This window comes from Pogona vitticeps, chromosome 7 (assembly GCF_051106095.1).
Source record: "Pogona vitticeps strain Pit_001003342236 chromosome 7, PviZW2.1, whole genome shotgun sequence".
Taxonomy (NCBI): Eukaryota; Metazoa; Chordata; class Lepidosauria; order Squamata; family Agamidae; genus Pogona; species Pogona vitticeps.
In genome coordinates this window covers 27323997-27347229 of record NC_135789.1, presented here as the reverse complement: position 1 = coordinate 27347229, position 23233 = coordinate 27323997, and the positions used below count along the sequence as shown (strand labels likewise).

Sequence of the window (23233 nt, the reverse complement as noted above, 5' to 3'; positions counted from 1 at the left end):
CGGGCTTGTCCTCTTCCCCACCCGATCAGGCGTTTTATCCCCAAGAGGACCTACCAGGAAGCAGATTTTGGTGGTTTCGTCCAAGCCCTCCAAGGGGTCCAGCCGGCTCTCGTCGGCCCCAGCGGGAGAGACGGCGTCAGGATCGCCGGCCTGATCCTGATCCCCTTCGTGGAGTTCAGAGTCCTTGTGCTCAGCCAGGGAGCTGAGCTCCTTTTTGGAGGAGTAAAGCATGATGGACAAGATCTGGCAGAAGGAGGGGAAACATAACGTACAACTCAAACGGACGCTTCCACTGGGATTGGGAACTCGAGTCGTGGGAATCGCTGTCGAGTTGGACTTGAGTCACACCCGGCAAACCCACTTGGATTCGACTCCGGTTTTTTGACTCAGTTTGTGACTTGAGAACCCACCTACTCCTCCCTTGTTTTTAATGTTTGCTACATTCAGCAAAATATGAAGGGTATGTCTCACAAATGCACCTGATACCACCTTTCTTCGCCAGGCCGTTTTCGAGCGACTGGCATGACCAAGTTAAGAGCGTCGATTGGTGGCCCAATGGGCGATCACAAGGGTAGCTAATGCCTTAAGCCCACAAACAAGCCTCTTGATTACCTCCAAGTCTTGAAGGAGCCAGGTTTTGCTGAAGCCGGTGCCCTTGCTACACTTCTTCACGAGCAGTTTAAGCAGCCCCGTCTGGAGAAACGCCGTGCGGATTTCTTCAAAGGCGTGCGTCTGGCGGAGACAGGGAAGAAACATTCGCAGTTAACACAGGCCAGGCTACAGCAGAGCGAGAGGAAAGCTTTGCCCTGCACGGCTGTGGATAAACCCTCAGTAAAAGTCTTATGCGGTTTATCCAGAAACAAGTCACACTGATTTTAAGAAGATTGGCTGCCATACTAAAGGGGTGTATAGGGAACAGCGTCTTCACATGCTAGACTTTATGCTACTTTCTCTGAACTGTAATGAACGTTTTCTGGAGCCGCCTCTGATGGACAGCAATGTAACGGATTAAACTCTTTATTGGGAGAAAATAACTAAATGTATAGTCATTATCATAGAACCACAGAGCTGGAAGGGAAACACTATGGATCACGGAGTCCGACCCTTTCAAGGAGGAACAGTGGGGAGAATCAAACTCCCAACCTCCCCGCTCCGCAGCTTAGAAACTGAAACCACTTTTTTTTGACATGTACTGACACCAAATCAGTTACTAAGACAGTTGCAAAGTTTGTATTCCAAGTCTCAAAAAAAATTACATCCCACCTTATTAGTAACTTCTGCAAAGTGGCTAAGGAAATGATTTAAGTGTTAAGTGAAAATATACCTTCAAAACAGTTATTTCTTCTGTTTTGGAATTTCTTTTCTCCTTCGTTTATGAGATCAGTTCTCGGTTTAAGAACTCCATTGAGGATTGAAATACAACCTTGTGCGGCTGCGCTTTCTTCTGCAGACTGTCCTCAAGCGATTTCATATAGCACAGAATTACTCCATTAAACACACTGTCTCCCAAAATACGGTGGCAGACGAGGCATGAGGGCATAATGTACCTCGGAGACAAGTCACGCTACCTAAGAGAAGTGGTTCTCCAATTCCAAATATATATATATGGGTTGGAAATCCTCCCACTTCTTTTGGGGTTCTTGGGGAAAGGGCACATAAAGGTCCCGGGAAGGGCACATGATTGCACATGGACCACAGGATTCCCACCTTTGCGCTGTGTATCAGTCATTACCTTCAGGGCCCTGTAAAGGCCCTTCAGGGCCAGAGACAAGACCCAGGTGGCCTCCACGGCTTCCGGGCAGCTGCTGTCGGTGTTGGTCTGGAGGAGGTGAGTCGCCACGGAGGCAAAGGCCTGGAGGTACTGTCGCAGATGGCCTTGCGACGCGCTGTCGTCCCGCCCCCAGGGCTGGATCAGCTGGAGGTCCTTCACTAGAAAGGAGAGGAAGATGAGGCCACCGTCCTCCACTGGAGTCTCGGCCACGGGCGACTTTCTTTGCTTCCTACAGTAGGATCCCCCTTATTCACAGGATCAGTATCCACGGATTCACAGAATCAGAATATCAAAAATAGGGCTTATTTTCAGGTTAGGTCTTATTTTGGGGGAAATGGTGCTTCTTGACAATGAAGTCACTAGAACTGGCCGCTAGAGGGAGCCAGAGTCTATGCTATGTATCGCTTTCGGGATTATAATACAGGCACTCTTCATTTAATGATGGACTAGGTCGTTAAGCAAAGTGGTCAATAAGCAAGGAGCAATGATATTGTATTAAGGAGTCTCACAAATCACATGCCTTATTGTCTACAGCATGAAACTGAACCATCCTTACTAAGACACCCAGCATAGTGTAATGGCTACAGTGCTGGAGGCACCTATTCAAGATCCCCTGACTCAGAAATCTCACTGGTCAATGCTGGGTTGGTCACACTCCCACCACCTGATCTACCTCACCGGACCATGGGGGAAGACCCAGAGAGGAGAACACCCATGTTGGCCGTCTGGAGTGCAGTGGAGGAAAGGCAGGACTAACAGAGAAGATGCTTCCTCTCAGAGTAGAATCGTGACCTTCTCACGTTCCCCTTCTGATGGCCACGAACCCCTTGGGAGCAAATCATGAGAGAGAGGGAGAGAGAGCACACAAAAAAAATCAAGTGAACCTGTTTTCCTCTTTCGGGTTTTAACGTCCACCACGACAGCCCTGTTCTTCTCCGTGAAGTGCTTGAGGACGATCACGTTGTGGGCCTCGTTGGCATTATCCATGTACACCGACCGGGTTCCTGTGCACAGCACCTGCGCCAGCAGAAAGAGGGGTTCAGAGCCCCTTCGCTGGATCAACGTGGAAGGACGGCTATGTTTTCAACGCTGCCCCCCCCGTCTCCTCACTGAAGAACACCACGTTCTTTTTCTGGCGCCGTTTCGGAAAAGGCCCACCCCGCCCCGGCTCGATGCGCTCACCTCGGGGAAGCCGACGAGCACCAGGAAGGTAAAGATGTTTGTGTGCTTTAGCTGGAAAGGGAGTTGCTTGATGCAGTGGTCGGTGAAGGCCGCAACCACCGGCTGCCACTGGGCGGAGGCGCTCAGGGCTCGGAGGATGTCCCCCATGGTGCAGGCCCAGTCCAAACCCACGCGGCTGAAAGCCAAAAAAAAGATCAGAAAGGACCAGCTCGGTCAGACTCGGTCAGCGCTTCGTGCTTCCAACCCCCTTTGAGCCTAAAAGCCCTCGCCCTCCATGGCATCTGGGGACCCTCCAGGAAATGATCAGCGCCTTCAAACGTCCCCACCTTGAGAGTTCCCAGTCACAGTGTTCATTCTGAACCATGCCGTTTTATTAATGCTGTCATTCATCTATCATTCATCTATCATTCATTTAAGCATTCATGCAGAGGAAAGCCTTCAGGGAAAACAAACTGGCTCCCAAAAAGCCCCAGTGTGGAGACAAGGAACCACCTGTAATACTCAGAATTTAGGAGAATTCAAAAGCCCATCCGCTACTGAGGAATGGTATGTCGTCCTAAAGGTACCGCAGGCCTGTGGATGTTGAGTTTCGTTTCCTTCCTGTGCAATAACGTAGCCGACGCACAGACGTAAAAGAGGAAGTTGCCAGGATGGGTTAAGAAACAGAATGCTTGCTGAATCGAAAGCCTTTCGCCCAATGACGTACCTATCTAGACAGACAGCTCCGAGGCTGAACAAGAGATGGGTCGTCTTCCAGCCTTCGGGCACCGAAGAAGCGTCTCCAGCCGCCACCAGGCTGTGCTCGGCGGGGAGGACTTTGGAGACGGCGGCGTCGACTTGGGCGGGCGTCAGTCTCCGGATCAGCTGCCCGAGGAGCCCCAGGGTGAGGTGGTAGGTTTCGTTGAGGTGGCCGGCGTTCGAGATCACCACCTGGAACATGACGGGGAGGACCTGCTCCAGGTTGACCAGAGACGTCGGTAGGGCCTTGAAAGAGACAACAGGGAAGGAAGGGCAGAAGTCAGCGGCGCTGGCAAATCGGGAAGGGGTTAGTCCAAGTTTCAAATTTCATCGCGCCGAAGAATCCGCCGCTTGCCATTCCCTTTTCTACCCAGCTGGCAGCAATTTTTAAAAGAAAGTCTTATATTTCCATGTGTCACTAAAGTATAGTGACTGAAACACATGGTGCAAATCTTAGAGGTAACAATCTTGTTAAGCTGGCAACTGTTTAATAAGACCACCCGGTATATCTGTGGGGGATCATTTCCAAGCCCCGCCCAGGAGAATATTAAAAGCAGCAGATAATAGCAAATACAGTACTATACACAGCACAGTAAAAGAAATAAAAAAGAAAAAAAGTTCTCACCACGTATTACCAGAACTGGCCAGCAGAGGGAGCCAAAGACCAGGCTACATGCTCTTCAACAAGAATGCATAGCATGGTCTCTGGCTCCCTCTAGTGACCATTCTGGTAAATACATTGTGAAAATACACATTTCTAGCTTTAAAAAAAAAATATTTTTAGACTGCAGATACTGATTCTGTGGATATGGAGGTCCTATAGCTTTGTCTCCGTTTCCCTCTAGTGGCTAGCTCTGGTAATTGCATCATGGAAAGACATATTTCTTTCTTTAAAAATATTTTTAATATTTTTCATACCTTGGGTAAGTGAAACCACAGCTATGGGACTCCTACTGCATTTTGGAATAACTGCCATTAAAGGAAACGTAACACGCACACTTGAGGACACATGTTTGAGGCATCCTGATCAGAAAGCCGGTGCCTCCTCAGACCGGGAGTTATTTCTCAGCTCTTCTCCCCAGACATTCCTGACTCTTAGTCTTCCTCGCTACGTAGGTGGCTCCTTCCGCACTCGGGGCCCAAGGGAGCTGCAAAGCCCGAGGCTGAAGAGAGGCTAACAGGCCAAAGAGTTTGGCAGACTCTTGTGGCCATCCTTCGTCTTTCCTTCCTGCCCAGACGTTCCCCCCGCTGGCTTCTCCCCCCTTCTCAGGAAAAGTTTCTTACTGAGTTCAGGCGAGGCAACATGGCCGCCAGCAGCCCAAGGATCCTCTTCTGGAAACATTCAGCAAAAATCTCTTCTTGACTAGGAACAGCTTTTTCCTCAGCTTTCTTCAGCGTCAAAATATTGGCAGCTTCAGCATCTGTTAAATAAATAAATAAATCCCTTCCAGGCCTTGTTGACTGCTAGCTGTATCCCTCAAGTTTACAGTGCACATACAGTAGGTCCCCTGTTATCCACAGGGGATTGAGTCCAAGCCCCCCCCCCCCCGTTGATGTAGAAAAATGTGGATTACAGCTAACGCTAAAAACAGCATGGTCTCTGGTTTCCCCTAGGGGCCAGTTTTGGTAAACACATCATGAAGCCACACATATTTCTAGTTTTTCTCTCTCTCTTCTTTTAACATTTTCAGACCGTGGATAAGCAAAAGCGCGGATACCGAACCTGTGGATACAGGGATCCCACTGCATTTCTGACCTCAGGAGAAATCTTCACCTTACCTTTTGTAACCAAGTCTGAGTTTGCAGCAACCGCCTCTCTTTCCTGTAGCTTTGGCTTCTTCACCAGAGGAAGGCCGTTGGAGGCCTTGCTCGCGGCCTTCATTTTGGGCTCTCGTTTCAGGGGCCCAGAGGCCTGAATGCGACTTGCGTTTCTGCTACCCTAGTTAAAAAAAGAAGATCAGGAAGTCTGACTTTGCAAAAGAGGTACTTCCAAGCTACGGCCATCTCTTGGATAGCCTCGGATTGAATTTCTTGCTGATACCAACGTAGTTCCCACCGCTCCCGTGTAGGGTGGCCCTTCCGAGAAGTGAATTCCCACGGTAAGAGGACCCTTCTCGGCATCTGTCTTAAAACTCTCTCGGCCTCGATGCCACTGCTAGTTAGGTAAAACCCCACCTTCCACCCTTGTGCAGCAACCAGAAGATGACATGACTGTATTTAAATAAATGTAGATGATTGTATGTTTAAAAAAAATCCCCTGAAAATAAGCCTTAATGTGGTTTTTGGAGCAAACATTAATCTAAGACCCTGTCTTATTTTCGGGGAAACACGGTAGTATGGTCTTGTCTCCCTCTAGTGGCCAGTCCTATTAATTATATTGTGGAAATCTGTATTTTTTTTTCCTAATATTTTTCATATTTTCAGACCACAGGTAAGTGACACGATGGATCACATAGTTGGGTCCTACTATATTTACGACTGGACTGAGAAAACCACTTTGGGGGAGACAGGCAGAGAGACACAAGGATGGCTTCTGAGTCCATGTGGGGTGTTCACTTACGGCAGCTTTCAATGCACTGTCATATTTACAACAACCCGATGATTATGAGACTGAGAGAAGAGTGCCTTCTTTAAGGTAGTGGCTGAGAAGCTATTTGAACAGGAAGCCCCCCCCGTACTCCCTCTCCCCCTCCTCCCGAGCACACTGGATCTAAGAAGCTAAGCGTGGTTGAACTTGAGTCCTATTCGAGTTGGAGATCACCAGAGCTTATAGCAGGAGTTTCTTGATTGGGACAGGGCAGGATCTATCGGAGGGGCCACAGACCAGTGGAGATGATCCTGGCCTGAACGGAAGCATCTTCCCGTTATGGAGAGAAGAGTCGAGATCCTTCGTAGCTCCAGCTATCATTTTATAACAACGCAGTTGATTCTTATAAATCAGGTGGATAACTACGCACGAGGACCCACACCCACCCGAGGAGGAAGGAACGAGAAGCCGATCTGTAGAACATATTTACATTGCAATGGCTGAAAGATGCGGGCGTCATCTTGCTACTTTCCACGGCCTTCTTAGCAGCAGAATTTCGGAGGTCACTCTCTATGGAAGAATCAACAGAGGGCGTCACACTTTCAGACAGAGGTTCGCCTCCCGGCAGCATGGAGAGGAGGCCAAGGGTTTTTGAACCTGGACGCGAGAGAAGGAAGCGAAGAGGTTGAAAGGTGGGATATGGACGAAAGAAAGTCTACGTGTACACATAACTTGGGAGTTGGAAGGAGGGGAGAGAGAGAGAGAGACAGCCTGAGGATAATGACATGCTAGAAATGCAAATATCAGAAAACAAAGTTCTGCACAGATACTGTAGGAAAGCAACACCAAGTTAGAAAACAGGATAGACCCAAATCCCAACACGCAGATAGGTGGACTTCACCCCGGCCAGCCTCGTCTGCTGGTTCCACCCTCCTCGGTTGCTCCAAAAGGCAGGAAAATTTTCAAGCCGGAAAACTAAATTACATTTCAGAGGAGGTTTTGGAGGAGGGCTGCCTTCTAGGAGTGAGAAAGGGCTGAAGGGGAAAAGATCCGGGCCCCCAAAATATGAGCCAAGTTTGGTGAACGTTCCCCATGGCCCCCCCGCTGATACTGAGCTTGTCCTGCATATTTACAGAATCTCTATATTCTAACATATATGGATATCTCTCTTTTAAGTTACAACGAGGAAGGCTCTCCTCACCTATAATTAAAGGTGCGAGAAACACACTAAGGAAGACACATACACCCCCCACACTGTGCAGCCTGAACCAAGTCTCACGCAAGTGAGCAACAGGGGGAAGTGCAACTGATGTACTCCTGGACTGGAGGATTCGAAAACAAGATTCGGAACCAAAAAGGCCGTTTGATCAGCAGGGATGCAGGGTCGGTGCCAGGAGGGAGAACGCCCCCCGCCCCCGATGCTCAGTCCCAGGTTTCAAGCCACCCCGGGTTTACCTTTGCCGTGCTGCACTTTCACCAAGCAATCTCCGATGATGTGGACGTACTCCTGCTGGAGGGCTCTGGCGTGATCGAGGACTTGCCGGTCGGGAGGCTCTCCGTCCGCCGGTTCGCCGCTCGACAAGTCGGCACTGTACAGAGCCAGGGCGGAGAAGAGCAGCCAGGAGTAGTTGTGGAGGTACGGCTGGATGAGCCGGTGGCGGTCGCTGATCCGGAAGGTCGTCATGGGGTGCACGGTGACGCTGTGGGTGGGCAGGTGGCTGAAAAGGGAGGGACGGAGGGAGGCTTCCCGTTAGAAGGGCAAAGGGCCTGGAAGAGGAGGGGCGGGACCTGCGCCCAACCACAAGGTGCGCTTGGATTCTGGTAGGATCCGGCGATCTGGGCACGGACACTCTACCGACAGAGCAAGGACACTCAGTTGCACCCTGCCAGAGCCCCAGGAAGGAACAAGCAAGAGTCTTAGGTAAGGAAACCGAGGGGCCCAGTCAAATTCCATCCATCCATCCATCCAACTAGGGGGAAACCACTCCTTCAAATATCTGCCGTCCCCCCCATCATCGTCGTCCCCCCCGGCAGCTGTGGCAAACCCCACCTCTGCCAAGGATGCCCGGCCAAAGGACCGGAAAGCCTCACCGGCTTCAGAAGGACCAGGCACGCAAACAGGCCACCCTTGGCAAGATCGTGAACTCCGCCGAGGCTACAGCAGGTCAGAGAAAAGTCTCGCCCCCACTGTTTGAAGGCGTTGCCTGCAAAGCCTGATTGGAAGCTCCCGGAGGGCCACGGCTAAGCGAAGTCTACACCCCAGAGGGACGGAGACTGCCGGCTAACCTGCTGGCCTGCCAAGGGTGGAAGAACTGAATCCAGTCCCGTCATAATAACCGGGTCGGTCTCCTCTACCTTGGCTCCAGCTGCTCAGAAAATGCCACACCAGTTTGGCAGGAACTCTTCCCTTCCCACCCTTCCCGTCACCCCAATCTCGACAGGAACCTCACACAGACCACCTCTGAATTTCCCCAGCCCATGCACCAGGACAGCGTCACTTCCAGCCAGCAGCCCTCGCCAGCTTGGCGAGGCAGGCCTGCTGGCTACAGATCTTCCCACCGCTCCGGGAGCCGGGCGGACCTCCATTTCCTCTCTTGCCTGACATCCAAAGCTGAGCCTGCTACTCCTCCATGGCATTGCCTCTTTCTCTACAGAATACTCCCCCAGTCCTATTAGAGCAGGAATGGATGGAAGAGGCCAGCCCGCCTGCTACGGGTGGGTCCCAATCCGGCACCACAAGCATGACGGACCCACTGTGGTTTGGGAGGAGGAGAACCTTTGGAGGTCTCTGAGCAACCACCCTATTTTTAATGACCCCCCCCCCACACACACACCTCCTCCCCCCATGGAACAAGCCCCCTTTTTTCAGTCCCAGCCAGCGGAGACGAACGGAAGGGCAGCTGCACCTGTCTGAGTGCTTCTTCGCCGAGTAACACCCGAAGCAGAGGTCCAAGTCCTCGCACTCGGCGCAGCTCACGCGCTGGCCGACGATCACGCCTCGGCAGCCGCTGCACGTGTACTCCATGTTCACCATGTCGTGGCTGGCCTCGTGGCCTTCGGGTCTCACGCCCCCTGCGCAGGGGAGGCAAAACATCCTCCAATCAATTCCACATCATCAAGGGCACCGGACAAGGCCTGGGTGTCTCTCTCTCTCTCTCTCTCTCTATTTCACTCTCATTGCAGAAAGGCTGTGCGAGCTAAATGCGTACAGCTTGATTTCTCTGCTTCTCTAAACCTTGAGTATATCAGGAGACTGGGGTTTAAATCCTTGGAGAGCAACACAAATTCTCTCTCTCTCTCTCTCTCTCTCTGTTGACTGCAGACCCCAAGTCTTCCTGTGGCACAGAGGTGCTCCCACCCCGTCTTTGGGCAGGAGAAGCCATTCCTGCGCCAAAGAGTGGCCCTGGCAGATGGGCCATGTTTAATCACATTTCTTTGTCAAAACAGCAGCCGGTTCAGGGTGTCTGGGAAAAAAAAACTCACTAAATGCTGGCCTTGTACTTTGCATTTCAAAACATTCTGTTGCTGACTAAAGAGATGCTATTTATACTCCAGTATCAAAGACTGGAGAGGAACGTGGCCTTGCAGCCGCCCACAACCAAGATCCAACTACCTACATGGATTGATTCATGGGCGGCTTCATCCATTCACTCACCAATTCGTTCCTATGATTTACAATCTGCCCAGAGGTGACCCGAGACAGCTCATGGCAAATAAAAGAACATGGTATTGAATATCCCATTTTTAAAAAATGAAATGCATATTAAGATATAAATAAGATTTTTTTTTAAAAAAAAAGTTACAAATCTGTAACTTGCATACTTCGGCATCCTAACATTGGGTGGGGACTTCTGTTCTTTGTGTAGCTCTCCTCCGGCGGTACTAAACTGGTCCAGGGATTTCTTTCTCTAGCTGTCCAGAGCACATTTTTGGGTGCACAGATAATTGATTAAGGGAGGATTGTCAATTTTGGGGGAAGCAGTAGGACCGAGCAGAAGTACCCTACCGGACAACTGGCTAGTTTTAAATTTGCCTCTCCTACGCACTGAGCAGCCAAGAAATCCCTTGTCTTCCGTTTCAGGAAGTGGGGGACGAAGAAAAAAGAACGGGAAATGGCTGTAGCAAGTTTTGGGACTCTCATCCTTTGTCCTGTGTGAATTATATCATGCATTTTAAGGTTTAGGAAGCTGGCATGGAAGAACAAGAAGCAAAACTCTCTCTCTCTCTCTCTCTCTCTGAGGTTTCATCTTTAAAATTAAAAATCTCAATTTCTATAAGGGGAAACAGAAAATATATGAATGAAGCGATGCGGCTTTGGGCAACCCGACTTACCCAAAAAACAGGTTTTGCAAAGATCCATGTCGTTGCATTGCAAGCAGCGGTAACGATGCCACGGAGCGATTTCATCACACCCGTCGCACGAGATGTCCACGTGAAGGAGGTCACAGTAACGGGCAATGAACATGTGCATCTGGAAGGAAGAGACTTTTTTGCAATAAATGTCGGCGGGAGTATTAGGGCAATCTCAATTCACGAGCAACGCCGCGTCTAAGATCTAGAAAGCAACAGGAGGAAAGACAAGCCTGGAATGCCAAAAATAGGCCAAGGGAGAAGGCCTGAAGTTTGATGAGAAACCTCTCCAGGGCTTTGCAAAGAGAACTCATTGGTTGGGATGACAGCAGGACCCCTGTATCTGCAGGATCAGTATCTGCAGTTTCACTTATCTGCGGTCTGAAAATACTACAAATGTTAAAAGAAAAAAAGTAGAAATACATGTTTTCATGGTGTATTTACTAAACCTTGCCACCAGAGGGAGCCAGAGACCATGCCATGTTACAGTGGTGCCTCACTAGACAGTTAACCCGCATGACAGTTTTTTCGCTAGACACTGACTTTTTGCGATTGCTATAGCGATTCACAAAACAGTGATTCCTATGGGGGAATTTTGCTGGACAATGTTTGTTCCCTGCTTTGCAAAACGATTTTCGCTAGGCGACAATTTTGACAGCTCCCTCCGCGCTCACAAAACAGCTGTTTTCGGGACCTAAGCTTCATAAGACAGCTACTTAAACAGCTGATAGGCGGTTCGCAAAGCGGCTTTTCTATGGCCGATCTTCGCTAGACAATGACGATTCCTCCCCATTGGAACACATTAAACAGGTTTCAATGCATTCCAATGGGGAAATGCTTTTCGCTAGACCATGATTTCACTAAACAGCGATTTCAGTGGAACGGATTATCATTGTCTAGCAAGGCACCACTGTATTGTTGTTGGTTAGTTCTGGTAATGCACAATGGAAATACTTTTTCTAGACCATTTACTATGCTTTATGTATAGTGTTGGCTATTATCCATGGTTTATAGCCTCCAAGGGGGGCTTGGAACCAATCCCTCACAGATACGGGGGTCCTACTGTATTTCTTTTGAGTTTAGCTGTCCCCTAACAATAGGGACAGGCAACATGCAGTCATCCAGATACTGTTGGGCTACAACTGTAGCACAAGTGGGGGGAAAACTACCATAATTTCTCTCTACTAGGGATGCTGGGTAAGGGTGCAAAGGCTGGCCGGGAGCTGTAGGACCATAACATCTGAGCAGAGTGGTTCCCAACTGTGGCTCCCTGCATATTCTTGGATTAAAACTCCCAGAAGCCTTCACCACTTGCTGGGCTGGCCAGGATTTCTGGGAGTTGAAGTCTAAGGTCGGGAACCTTTGGAGCAAGATGCAACCCAACCCAATAGAAGCCCATGCCTTTTGCCCTGTCCTCAAACCCCCACTAAGGCTTCTCTAATGACCTTTCTCTGCTTCTCTGGGTCAGCTTGGCTTATTTTGTCACACCAGCTCTCAAAGACGGCTTCTTGACACTCGTCCATCCAGTCCATGTTCTGTTTATAGTCTGCGAGTTCTTCCTCTTCGCTCCGCGGACTAAGAAGGAAGCAGACAGTTAAACCTCGGGGAAGAAGGGCGAGGCTAAAAAAGGTCATCAGCTGGGGAACCGGCATTCACTCAAAACAAAGCTGGAGGGTTCCAATTCATTTAACAGTTCAAACATGTTTCAATTAACTAAACCATTGTAATTAACTAAGGCTAAAAGACAAATCAGGCAGGAGAAATGATCCAGCTAATATTTATGAATGAAAACGCAAATGCTGTCTCGTAAGATACATTTCAGCGTCTGTCACACAGAGAAGGAAATGCCTCTAACATGGTATCTCTTACGCTACCTGATGCTTAGTGGCGGAGATTGGCTTCACAACTATTACTTCTGCTGATGTGCACATTTAGTCAATCAAACCAACACACTGCATGATGAATTGCTTTTTATAAAAGGATGACCGTATCACACACATATACCCCCAAAATAGTGGAGGATACAGATCTTAAGGACAAAACTGAGATTCCCCCCCCCCTCGCTTTTCATGTTGATAATGCTCAGGGCTAAGTCAGCTCAGTCAGAATTTGTGACTGCCACTTGCTAGGTAAGATAGTCCGACCGGGGTCTTTTTTCTAGCAAACAGCAAAAGCCAATCCCTAACTCTTTAAATTAATTTCTGAACCTGACAAAAAAAATGTGTTTCTCACATATTCTCATATTGACAAAAGACAAAAAAAATTAGGGCTGGCTCATCCATCAGCTGAACACGTGGTTTAACTGAGATTTTGAAACTTAGCTGGCTGGATATTCTCAGTGGTTTAGGTATATCGCTGTTGAGGCAAAGGTGGGGAGTTCGATTCCCTGCCGGGACTCCTGGGAGAAAGAGCAAGCCTGTGTGTGTGTCTTGGGCAAGCGGCCTATTGCCAGGGGACCCCACAAAAGAGGGGGGGGGACAATATATCACTTTTGAGGACTTTTTCTACCTGGAAAACCCTGAAAACTCAGAATTGATTTGGTAGCAGAGAATAATGACGATGAACATAATGATGATGATGAAACCTTACTTAATGAGCTGCTGCCAGCTTAGCAAAAGATGCCCCTGGGGTGCCCACCAATTGTCCCCCCCCCCGCTTTCCCCTCACCGCATCAGACGTTGTACGGAACGATCCCCATCATGCCTGACCTCCCAGGGGAAATGGGCGCCTCCTGGCTCGCCCACCCAACGCTTCGAGGTCCCGGACTTACCAAACGGTGCTCTCGTGGGTGCTTATGTTCTCCCGCGACATGGCAATGAGGAGACGCGGCAGCTGCAGGTCAACAAAGAAGGAAAGGTCACTGGGCTCCCAACCCATATCCAGGAGGTAGAGGAGGGACGTCTGGACGCAAGACAAGGCAGGGAGCAACGATCTGGACAAACGAGGAAAACAGATCAGGGCAGCGTGATTAGAACACGAGGAAGACCAAGGCGGCAGGAGAGGAAGGGGCCAGACGGCTTTCGCTTGGAGTTCAGAAGAACAGGCTGCAGCCAGGGATGGTGGCGAGTCTTTGGTACCAAGTCCCAAGTCTGAGTCTCTGGTATCAAGTCCCAAGTCTGAGTCTCTGGTACCAAGTCCCAAGTCTGAGTCTCTGGTACCAAGTCCCAAGTCTGAGTCTCTGGTACCAAGTCCCAAGTCTGAGTCTCTGGTACCAAGTCCCAAGTCTGAGTTCTTGGTACCAAGTCCCAAGTCTGAGTCTTTGGTACCAAGTCCCAAGTCTGGGTCTCTTGTACCAAGTCCCAAGTCTAAGTCTTTGGTACCAAGTCCCAAGTCTGAGTCTCTGGTACCAAGTCCCAAGTCTGAGTCTTTGGTACCAAGTCCCAAGTCTGAGTCTCTGGCACCAAGTCCCAAGTCTGAGTCTCTGGTACCAAGTCCCAAGTCTGAGTCTCTGGTACCAAGTCCCAAGTCTGAGTCTTTGGTACCAAGTCCCAAGTCTGAGTCTTTGGTACCAAGTCCCAAGTCTGAGTCTCTGGTACCAAGTCCCAAGTCTGAGTCTTTGGTATTAACTCCCGAGTCTTTGATACCAAGTCCCAAGTCTGAATTTGAGTCTTTGGTACCAAGTCCCAAGTCCGAGTCTTCGGTACCAAGTCCCAAGTCTGAGTCTCTGGTATCAAGTCCCAAGTCTGATTCTTCGGTACCAAGTCCCAAGTCTGAGTCCTTGGTACCAAGTCCCTATGAAAAACAAGCTCCCCCCCCCCCAAAAAAGGGAGGGAGCCGGTGGATTCTAAGTCTTGAGTTGAGTCAGAATCATTGAAGAATAATAATAAGAAGAAAGCCCTGAGTCTAGTCGCTGGTGTGACTCAAATCTGACTTGACGCGGCGACTTGAGCCCCCATCAACCCTGTGAACAGGTGGGAGGTGACATTCAAAGACCCATTTTCAGATCCTGAAGCCATTTCTTTAATGGCTTCTCCGGAATTCACAAAGCCGCACGCTCTGTCCTAAACAAGACAGGCCAACCGAATCGGTAAGATCTAGATCTGTGGCAAGAAAATCCAAAATGAGGCCCATTTGGTCTTTTGAACCGACCATCAAGGAGCCTGGCATGGAAAGGGCCGAGACGCTGACGACGGCAGGGATTAATGAATGAATGAATCAGTCTTTGCGGTAGGGTTCGCCTACTGGTGAAAAAGGCACAACTACAAAGGAAGGGTAGGATAAAGAATGCCATAAATTTGGGGGATTTTTAAAAAAAAATTGCATGCATGCATTCCAAACGAGTGATCCTCCTACTTGTCACTGATGCTGCTGAATCCTTTCAGGGCATTGACCAAAAAGCGGAGAAGCTGGTAGTAGGATTCCCGTATTTCTCGGTGAAGCTCAGCCCCACAGCCTTCTAAGTGCCCGAAATAGCTGCAAGACAGAAGAAGGAAGTTGTTGAATCATGCCCAGGTTGTATCATGGTACAATCCAGCCAATACCCCAAGACCTGCCTTGAAACATTGGTATTTTTTTAAAAAAATCTTCACCGATTCCACCCTACTTTTCGTTTTGACAGACCCATACGCTAAGTAAAGGCCAAAATATTTGTCTGTGCCCTTTATCGAATAGGGATCCTTCTTTTTCTCCAAGAACGGGGCATTCAAGTCATGTACAAACTCAAAAACCAAAAACGTTCAATGTTTAAATCCAAATTAATATTAAATTAAAAATAAAATTAATTTAAAATAGCAGTGGCCAGTTCCAGTAAATACATGAAAAAGCACTTTTTTCCTGGATTTTTTTTTTCCTTTTACCATGCGATGCATAGCATTCACTATTATCCACAGTTTTCAGCATCTGCGCGGGGGGGCACTTAGAACCAATCTCCCATGGATATGCGGGTTCTGCTGCATTTTCTAGCACAAAATGCTAGGTAGGTTAGTAATTTGACTCCGCATTAGCTAGCGATCCACATTTCTACTTTGTGACTGGAATTCACAGGAGGAAAGTGTCTCCCCTAAGCTGCGGGGTTTGTCTCTCGCCTTACTTTGTGAAGTCTTTCTGGCAGGCAAGAAGTTCTAGCAGGAAAATGATGCAGGAGGGAACGAAACAGTGAGGCTGCCCGAGAGATTCCAGGCACCGAAGGATCATCCTCAGGACTTCCAGGATGTTTTTGGCCTGAGCTTTCCGCAACGCCAGGACTTTCAGTACACTAGAAGGGAACACATGCGCCCAGATGTTGACAGGGACAAACAGCGATACTGTAGGACCAGCGGTACCCATCAACCAGATGTTCTCGGACTGCAACTCCCAGAACAGCTTCCCCCCCCCCAGTACAAGTAAAGGCTCCTGGAAGCCGCAGGCCAAGAACACTTGGGTTCTCCAAGGAAGCAGAAAAGCTAGTTTTGGCCGACGGGTTGCCTGGCTCACCTTTCACGAGAAACCGACTGGTCCTTAATGAAGTCCAAGGTGTGCTTCAAGATGGGATATGTCTCCTTAATGCTCGGCGCAGGCCGGGATTCCTCCATGGAGCGGAAAGAGAGGAGGCGGAGCCGTCCGCGGCTGAAGGGGGGCTTGCGGGTGGGAGTCGAGGGAGGGGACAAGGGTTCTTCTTGGTCCGGGGGGGTCCCTTCCAGGGGTTTACTATGGGATGCCCCCCAGGGCAGTTCCGCCTGCGGGGAGTCCGGCGCCGGCGTTCTCTTCAAGTCAGAGTCCGCCGGCGGGAACGCCAGGCTGGTTGCTCCGCAGGGAGATGTCGAATCTGAGGCTTGGAAGTCGGCTTCTACAACAGAACTCGTCCTTTGGCGTTTATCTTTATGGCTCCGCCTCAAGTCCTCCGTGTTCTCTGAATCCTGGCCGTTCGCCTTGGCCCGTGCCGGCGAAAAACTCAGCAACAGAAGACTCTTCTGGATGCACTGCTGGGCTACATGGGTAAAGGCAACCCAAGGCCTGTTAGGATGTCTCGTATTAACTCAAAAGAAGCCTGTTTATTCAGAAAACTCACTTTTTCAATGGAATCGTTTTCAAAACAATGAATGAAACGAAACGAAACAAGTCTTTAAAAAGGCGATTAACAGGACAACAAGGGAAGGACATGAGGAATACCCAAGTGAGCCCTGAAATGGCACAGACATTATTCAGGGGGGTGGGGCCTGAACTACACACACAAATACCCTATTGGCAGGCAGACGCTAACTCAAAAGGCTTATTCTCCATAATAGACACTGCAGTCTTCGAGACGCTTCAAGACTGTTCTATTTTAATTCTGGTTTGTTTTTATAAAGTTGGAAGCTGTCTGGTAGACACCACATTCAGTGAACAAGACTTACCAAGGGTCTCTGGGTTTACTTCCACCGTCTCACCCGCCTGAGTCTCCTCCCTGTCACTACCTTGGTTCACGAGAAACTTCTGCTTCATTTCTAGCTGTAGAAAAGGGTATTTTTAGAAGAGTTGAAAGCGTTTCCATATCTGCACATCTGATCTTTCTGAGATCATGTTAGCAACCAGGTTTCATCAACATTGGCACCGTTCACAAGCCATAAACTCACTCTTAAAAAAAAATAACTGGTACACATACTTGGAAAAATCTCATAACCAGCTTTATTAAGGAGGCTTGTGGCACAAAGCAAACGGCTTTCAGCCAACATCTGCAAAGTTTCGAAGGTTTCGTGGCAAGCCCAAGACGGGACTAACTTGAGCAATGAGAAACAATTCAGAAAAGCCAATAGCCAAGTTTCTCTGGGCCCAAGGAGAGCGTAAGGATTGAGGGAGGAAATCTTACCATCCATATTCTAATCCCATCAGCCAGAGAATACACTTGGGCAAACTCTTCACTCAAGGGTGTTTTGCCTCCACTGTTGACTGGGAGGGCAGAAAGAGGGAAGAAAGAAGAGATGATTTTCGTATGTTCTGATTATGCCATCAACAGCAGAATGAAACAAAAACAAGTGCAGATATTTCAACGGAGCCCTGCTACCTATTTGCCTGGAGCCCAGTTTATATCCCACTGAGCGCACAAGCTCTCCAAGGACTAGAAAACGTTGCCCATGTAAGACAGCTTACAGTCCCCCAGCAACTGTAAGCTGTCTTACAGTTCCTGGGGGGGGGATGGCTTTTCTTGTTTAGGCTGAATGCACAGGGAAAAGGAACACTCAGCACTGCTCCGAGGCACTTGTTTTCAAGGAAAAACCCAGAAATAGAACTCATGTAGCAAATAATGCGGCAGAAATGCAGCTGTTCGGACTGGAACCACAATCGTAAGCTGTCTTACAGTTGCTATTACTACCTGTCTGCGGTTCATTCCATTAAAGGTCCAAAGCTCAATGCTTTTCAAGACATAAATTATTCCTGGTTTTATGGGAAAACAAGGATTTCTATCTCGTATCCTCCAGGAAAAGCCAGCATCCTGGTGATTCTTCCCCCTTCTCCCACAACACAACAGTTGTGTTTCCCAGGACTGGGGCTGCACGTTTCATCCTGCCCGCAAATGTCAAAGAGTATGTGCGACGTGGAAGGAATGTGTTGGCCACACTTTTACTGCCAGTTTACAGATTTAGGCACCGCACCAGAATTAGGCTTCATTATGGATGTGGAGTCATTGATGGAGAGTTACCGTATTTCTGAAGCTTCCCATACAAATCAGGAGAGAGATACACCAAAGCAGCGAACGTAGAGTGGACAGCTTGATCAACCGTAGAACCAGAGACTATCTCCGTCTTCGGGGCCTGTTTTTTGCATGCCTGGATAAGTCCTTTGAAAAGCTCAGAATTTGGCCCACAGAACAACTCCCAGGCGGGGTCTCCCTTTGAGAAGTTGTGGAGGAATTTGTGACACTCGGCGTCGGAGGAGAGGGCCTGAGAAGAAGATCAGGAAGATCTGGGTGAGCAAAAGCCACTGCCCCACCCCCACCCCCACCAGCGGTCCAAGCTCACGGCTTCCAGAATCCTGCCCATGCATGTCTCAAGATGCGGATGCCAAAGCAAGATAATCAGGTGCCCAACAGAACCCGCAGAGCTAAAAGCGAGAATGATGCATGAACTCTAGAAGAAGGATCCCTGATACTGAGAACACAAAGGTCGGGAGTAGGGATGGGCACAAACCTTGGTTCGGAGGTTCGTGCTGGTTCGTGTGCACAGGAGCAGGAGCATGGGCTCGCGGAGGCAAGGGGACTGGCTGAACAGCCCAAAGGAAAGGAGAGGAGTGCGCGCTGGCTGGCGGGTGAGTGGGGAGATCCAGCTGGGAAAGGGAACAGACAGCAGCACAAACCAGCACAAACCTCCGAACCACGGTTCGAGCCCATCTCTACTTGGGAGGCGAGTCGTCCTGCCCAGGAAAGAAAAAACTAAAAATAGCTCAGCTTGATCCCATGGTCTCATCATCCACCGCAGGTCAAGCCCCTCTACTCCTGGGCTCTACTCCCTGCACGATGACACTGAGCTGCGGTTATCCCCAAATTTTAAGATGGGAAACATGTCCCCCCATGGGCCAGATGATGCCCCAAAGGCATTTCTGTGGGCCACACTTCAGAGAGAAAACTCTCTGTCCCCCCCCCCCGCTTTAATACCCTTCCTTCAACAACAAATGTTGCCTCCAGGTGACATGGCTCTTTTTAACCTTCCTTTTCAGGCAGGTTTTCTTTGAAATGACTGACTGACCAAGGGGAATTTTTTTTTAAGGGATCATTCTATTCTGCATTTTATTTGTGCTTTTCCTCTTGCTCTGAGTTTTAACAGAACACTTCACGCTTCGTTCATATTGTCATCGTTTATTCTTAGTCTTTTAAACATTTTCCTTTCTTCGAGTATGGCAAGCCAAGCCTGGGCTTCTTGAGGCGGCACGTAAGCATTTGAAATAAATGAAAATAAAATTTAAAATGAAACGAGGCTTCCCTACACCATGCTTCAGCCACTGACCCTTAAAAAAAAAAAGAAATCAATTTTAAGGGTCACTTACAGGAAGCGACCCATGGCCATACATTGGGTCTCATTCTCCCCAAACCTCGGGAGGCTGATTTAACCCAGCTCTGAAAGTTCTTGAGAAAGTCGGAAAGCTGTTTTGTAGCTTGGGAAAGCTATATTCATTCAGTTTTGGGGTGGATGGGCTAAGGAGTACTGCCTTGGGACTAGATTTGAGAAACTGTCTTCATACCTCCTTGCTTTCTGAATCCGCCTGGCATGGCCGAGGGGATTTAGGCATCGGCTCCGAACGTCTCGGATGCGTGAAGACGGGTTTCCAGAGAGGAGAGTTAAGGACGGCGGCCACTTTTGCAGGAGGCAGTTCCATGTCGCTTCCTGTATCTAGAGAACCATGGAAGGGGGGGGGGGGAGAAATAAAACAACTGTTAAAAGTTGTAAGAAATGAGGCTTTACATTGAGTTCCCTCAATGCCTTATTAAGATTATGAGATCGGAAAGATTTTGGGGCTAGATCGAATTCTGAAGCTCAATTGGAAAATATTTCAATGTCTGGAATCCTACTATGTCAGGTTTGTGTCATTCATCGTGGCTAATAAGCCAGGGGACGCCTTTCTCACGACTGTTTAAGTACCTGATTGAGCATCCAGATGTGCCCAGGCACTGTGCCAATTAGCCACGAGAGAGAGAGAGAGAGAGAGAGAGAGAGAGAGAGAGAGATCATTCATGAGGTTGTCGTAAGTCAGAAGCAACTTGGTGGCATGTAACAACAACATCTGTTGTTAGACAAACTTGAAGACCAGTAGGATTCTGATGAATGAATCAACAGCTTTGCAAAGCCTGCTGAGTCAAGGAGCCCAATCTAGTTAGGACTAACAATTGCATTTAGATCAACGGCTTCAGTTTTCCGGGTCACAGAATCCTAGGCTCAAGGAGTTGGAAGGGGCTTACAAGGTCTTTGAGCCGAACCCCCCACCCACACCCACCCCTGCTCAGGGCAGGAATCCAAATCAACGTAGATTTGGCTCAAAAGTAAATCCAACTGCATCGTCCATTTGAAAGACTCCACCCCTTGAAAATGAAAGAGACAGGAATCTACCCACCCAGTGGGGATTTTAGTGCCATGCTCTGGGAAGCCAGCTGCCCCATCAGTCTGGCCACCAAAAGATGCAGGTCCAGCCCCCAGGAAACCTCGATATCGGGCAAGCCGTAGGCGGTGACGGTGAACTTGTAGCCCCACTCATTATTGCTGCTGTCCGAGTGGAAGAGGAACTGCAGCCGAAGTCCGGCCTTGAAGGTCACTTTCTATGGAGGAGAAAAGAGGTGCCGTTTTGGCCAAGCAGAAGACAGCAGGAAGAGATGCCAGGGGAACAGAGAACGCCAACTCAAACCTTTCCCTGATGCTTTCCTGTAGCATAATCATACACACAAATACAGTGGTGCCTCACATAACAAGCGCACCGTTTAACGACGAATCCGCATAGCGATCTATGTTTTGAGATCGCTAATGCGATTGCATTGCGATGTTTTAATGGGCAAAACATCACATTGCGATGTTTCTAAAACAGCTGATCGGCGGTTCCAAAATGGCCACTGGGTGCCCAAAATGGTCGCCATAACCATTTTCGTGCGCTGCCCTCGCTTACCGAGGCAGCGAAAATGGCGGCGCTATGGAGGATCTTCGAATAACGCGAGTTTTCGCCCCATAGGAACGCATTAAACAAAGTTTAATGCGTTTCTATGGGGTTTTCCCGCCTGCATTGTGATGTTTCCGGATAGAGACGATTAATCCGGAACGAATTAACGTCGCTATGCGGGGCACCACTGTACACAAACACACACAGCTAATTCACAGCATTGTACTTCAGACCACAATTTAAAAAGACATATTAAAATGTGACACTTTCATAACCATCAAAGTTTCTGAACTCCTTCCAAGAGGTGCATGAAAAGCTCACCAGGGCGTCTGGAACTAGAGAACGGATTTAAACACCCTGCCATGACACACACTGAAATGTCACTCTGAAACAAGAAGTCCAAAACCCTGAAAAGGAGTCTTAAAGGGGGCACTGTGTGGTTAACATTCTTGTCTCTTATTTTTCTGTTTTAATTTTAATTTTTTGGGGGGGGATTGATGGGGTTAACATGAAACATTCTCTCGCATTCTAGAGTTGAAGTTAAACCAGAATGAAGCTGCCATGTGAGAATCCCTGGAAAGCAGTTAAAACATGTTCTAACTATCACAAGCTCAGGCAAAATTTCAGAAGCATTTTGCTAAGGACGATTGAATGTGGAGTCTTCTCCGGACAATGTTCTGGCTCCCCCATCATGGAAGCAGAACTTGGAAATATAGCTTTTATGGGACTAAGATGCACCGTAGACAAGGTCTGCTAAAGACTCACGGATCTCCTTAAAGAATTACACGCATGCACAGAGTTGCAAGAAATTCACAGACTACTAAAACATGGCTGTTTAGACAGGCCTTTCTGGATTTTAGAACATCTTAATACACCTTCAACCCTTCTGCCCTGTTGTTTTATTATTCCAATTATTTTATCTGTCATCGCTGTCGCATTTTGTTTTAAGTTGTTACTTGGGTTAACCTTTGTATTGTTGCTTTATAACGTTGGAATCTGTAAACTACCCAGAGCAGCCTTCGTAGCCAGACAGGCGGTATAAAAATTCGACAAATAAATTAAAATTAAAATGAAATAATGGCGTAAACTCCATGAAGCTATTCTGAAACTTCTAAAACGCGGGCCTCATTTCGGCTGTTTGGGATGTGAAATCTGCTCACCTTGGGCCACTTGTCTGTGCCAACTTTGGTATCATAGCGTGTTTTGGCACCTTTGGCATCCGTAAATTCCAGGTAATCATACCTACAAAGAGGCATTTGTAAAAAGGAAGAAGGAACATGTTTTAAAATGGGCTCACATGGACATTTCCTCTGATTCAGAAAATGACGCATGTCACTAGCCCGGCATGACAATGCTCCGTGTCAGGATAGGGAGTGGCAATCCCCTAGAGCCAAACCTTCCCCCCCATGAACCCTTAAGAAGTACGCAGCCCCCCCCCTCAATTTGCTGCAAAGGACAAGGAGAGAGACAGGAATCGTGGAGCCACATGGCCATTAGAGAGACCTGCGTATGGCAGCCGTGGCCGCCTTAAAAAAGGGAACTAAAGTAAAGGGAAGCTCACTCCCTTAAAATACCGTCAGCGATAAAAGGAGGAGCCGGGCGAGAAGTCGCTTCCGTGAGTTACCTCCTCTCTGTTTCGCATCTCTCGTCGAACTCCACCTCAAAGTAAGTTGCCCCCGGGCAAAGGAAGACGGTGACGTCGTGACAGTTGTTCTCGTAGTTGTGGGGAGATTCTGCCGTCCACGTGCGCAGCACCACCGGTTCCTCTTGCTGCCAACTTTCCAAGCCCGTCTGGCAGAAAGGGAAACACAGACACAAATGCATCTGAAATCCGGTGAGATGCAATTTGACCTAGAGAGAGTCCTGATCAAGCAGGTGGCCAGCGGGAAGCTGAGAGCAGAGGTCTAAATGAGGCCCCCTGGCCGTGCGAGGCCAGCCTGCCAGCCTGCCTGCCTGCCTGCCTGCCTGCCTGCCTGGGTTTCTCTCATTGTGGCTGCAATCCCAAGATGTAAAGAGGAGCTTCTTAAGCCAGAGAGTCTCACAGGAATGGCACCAACATACACACTCCCCACCCCGCCTGTTTTGCTTTTTTTAAAACCTAGCCTCACAAAGAGTTTTAGAGAACGCACAAAACT

General features: G+C 48.7%; 1 protein-coding gene across 2 annotated transcripts in view; it reads right to left on the bottom strand.

Annotated features, from left to right (window-relative positions):
- The window catches only part of ZZEF1 (zinc finger ZZ-type and EF-hand domain containing 1), a 63794-nt gene that overhangs the window by 9781 nt on the left and 30780 nt on the right, over window positions 1–23233 (bottom strand). Inside the window, exons 22-45 of one of the 2 annotated variants that reach the window (XM_020812137.3) lie at window positions 22723–22889; window positions 22259–22340; window positions 20565–20766; window positions 19698–19846; window positions 18163–18403; window positions 17332–17411; window positions 16880–16973; window positions 15981–16473; window positions 15598–15762; window positions 14862–14981; window positions 13339–13500; window positions 12014–12143; window positions 10551–10689; window positions 9125–9290; window positions 7674–7936; window positions 6709–6875; window positions 5471–5630; window positions 4976–5112; window positions 3660–3937; window positions 2954–3128; window positions 2656–2788; window positions 1733–1929; window positions 613–732; window positions 55–243 (exon numbers count right to left, since the gene is read on the bottom strand). In XM_020812137.3, coding sequence (XP_020667796.3) covers window positions 55–243; window positions 613–732; window positions 1733–1929; window positions 2656–2788; window positions 2954–3128; window positions 3660–3937; window positions 4976–5112; window positions 5471–5630; window positions 6709–6875; window positions 7674–7936; window positions 9125–9290; window positions 10551–10689; window positions 12014–12143; window positions 13339–13500; window positions 14862–14981; window positions 15598–15762; window positions 15981–16473; window positions 16880–16973; window positions 17332–17411; window positions 18163–18403; window positions 19698–19846; window positions 20565–20766; window positions 22259–22340; window positions 22723–22889 — 4209 coding nt within the window. The remainder of the gene's footprint in view (window positions 1–54; window positions 244–612; window positions 733–1732; window positions 1930–2655; window positions 2789–2953; window positions 3129–3659; window positions 3938–4975; window positions 5113–5470; window positions 5631–6708; window positions 6876–7673; window positions 7937–9124; window positions 9291–10550; window positions 10690–12013; window positions 12144–13338; window positions 13501–14861; window positions 14982–15597; window positions 15763–15980; window positions 16474–16879; window positions 16974–17331; window positions 17412–18162; window positions 18404–19697; window positions 19847–20564; window positions 20767–22258; window positions 22341–22722; window positions 22890–23233) is intronic. The other variant, XM_072978459.2, reaches the window with a different exon arrangement.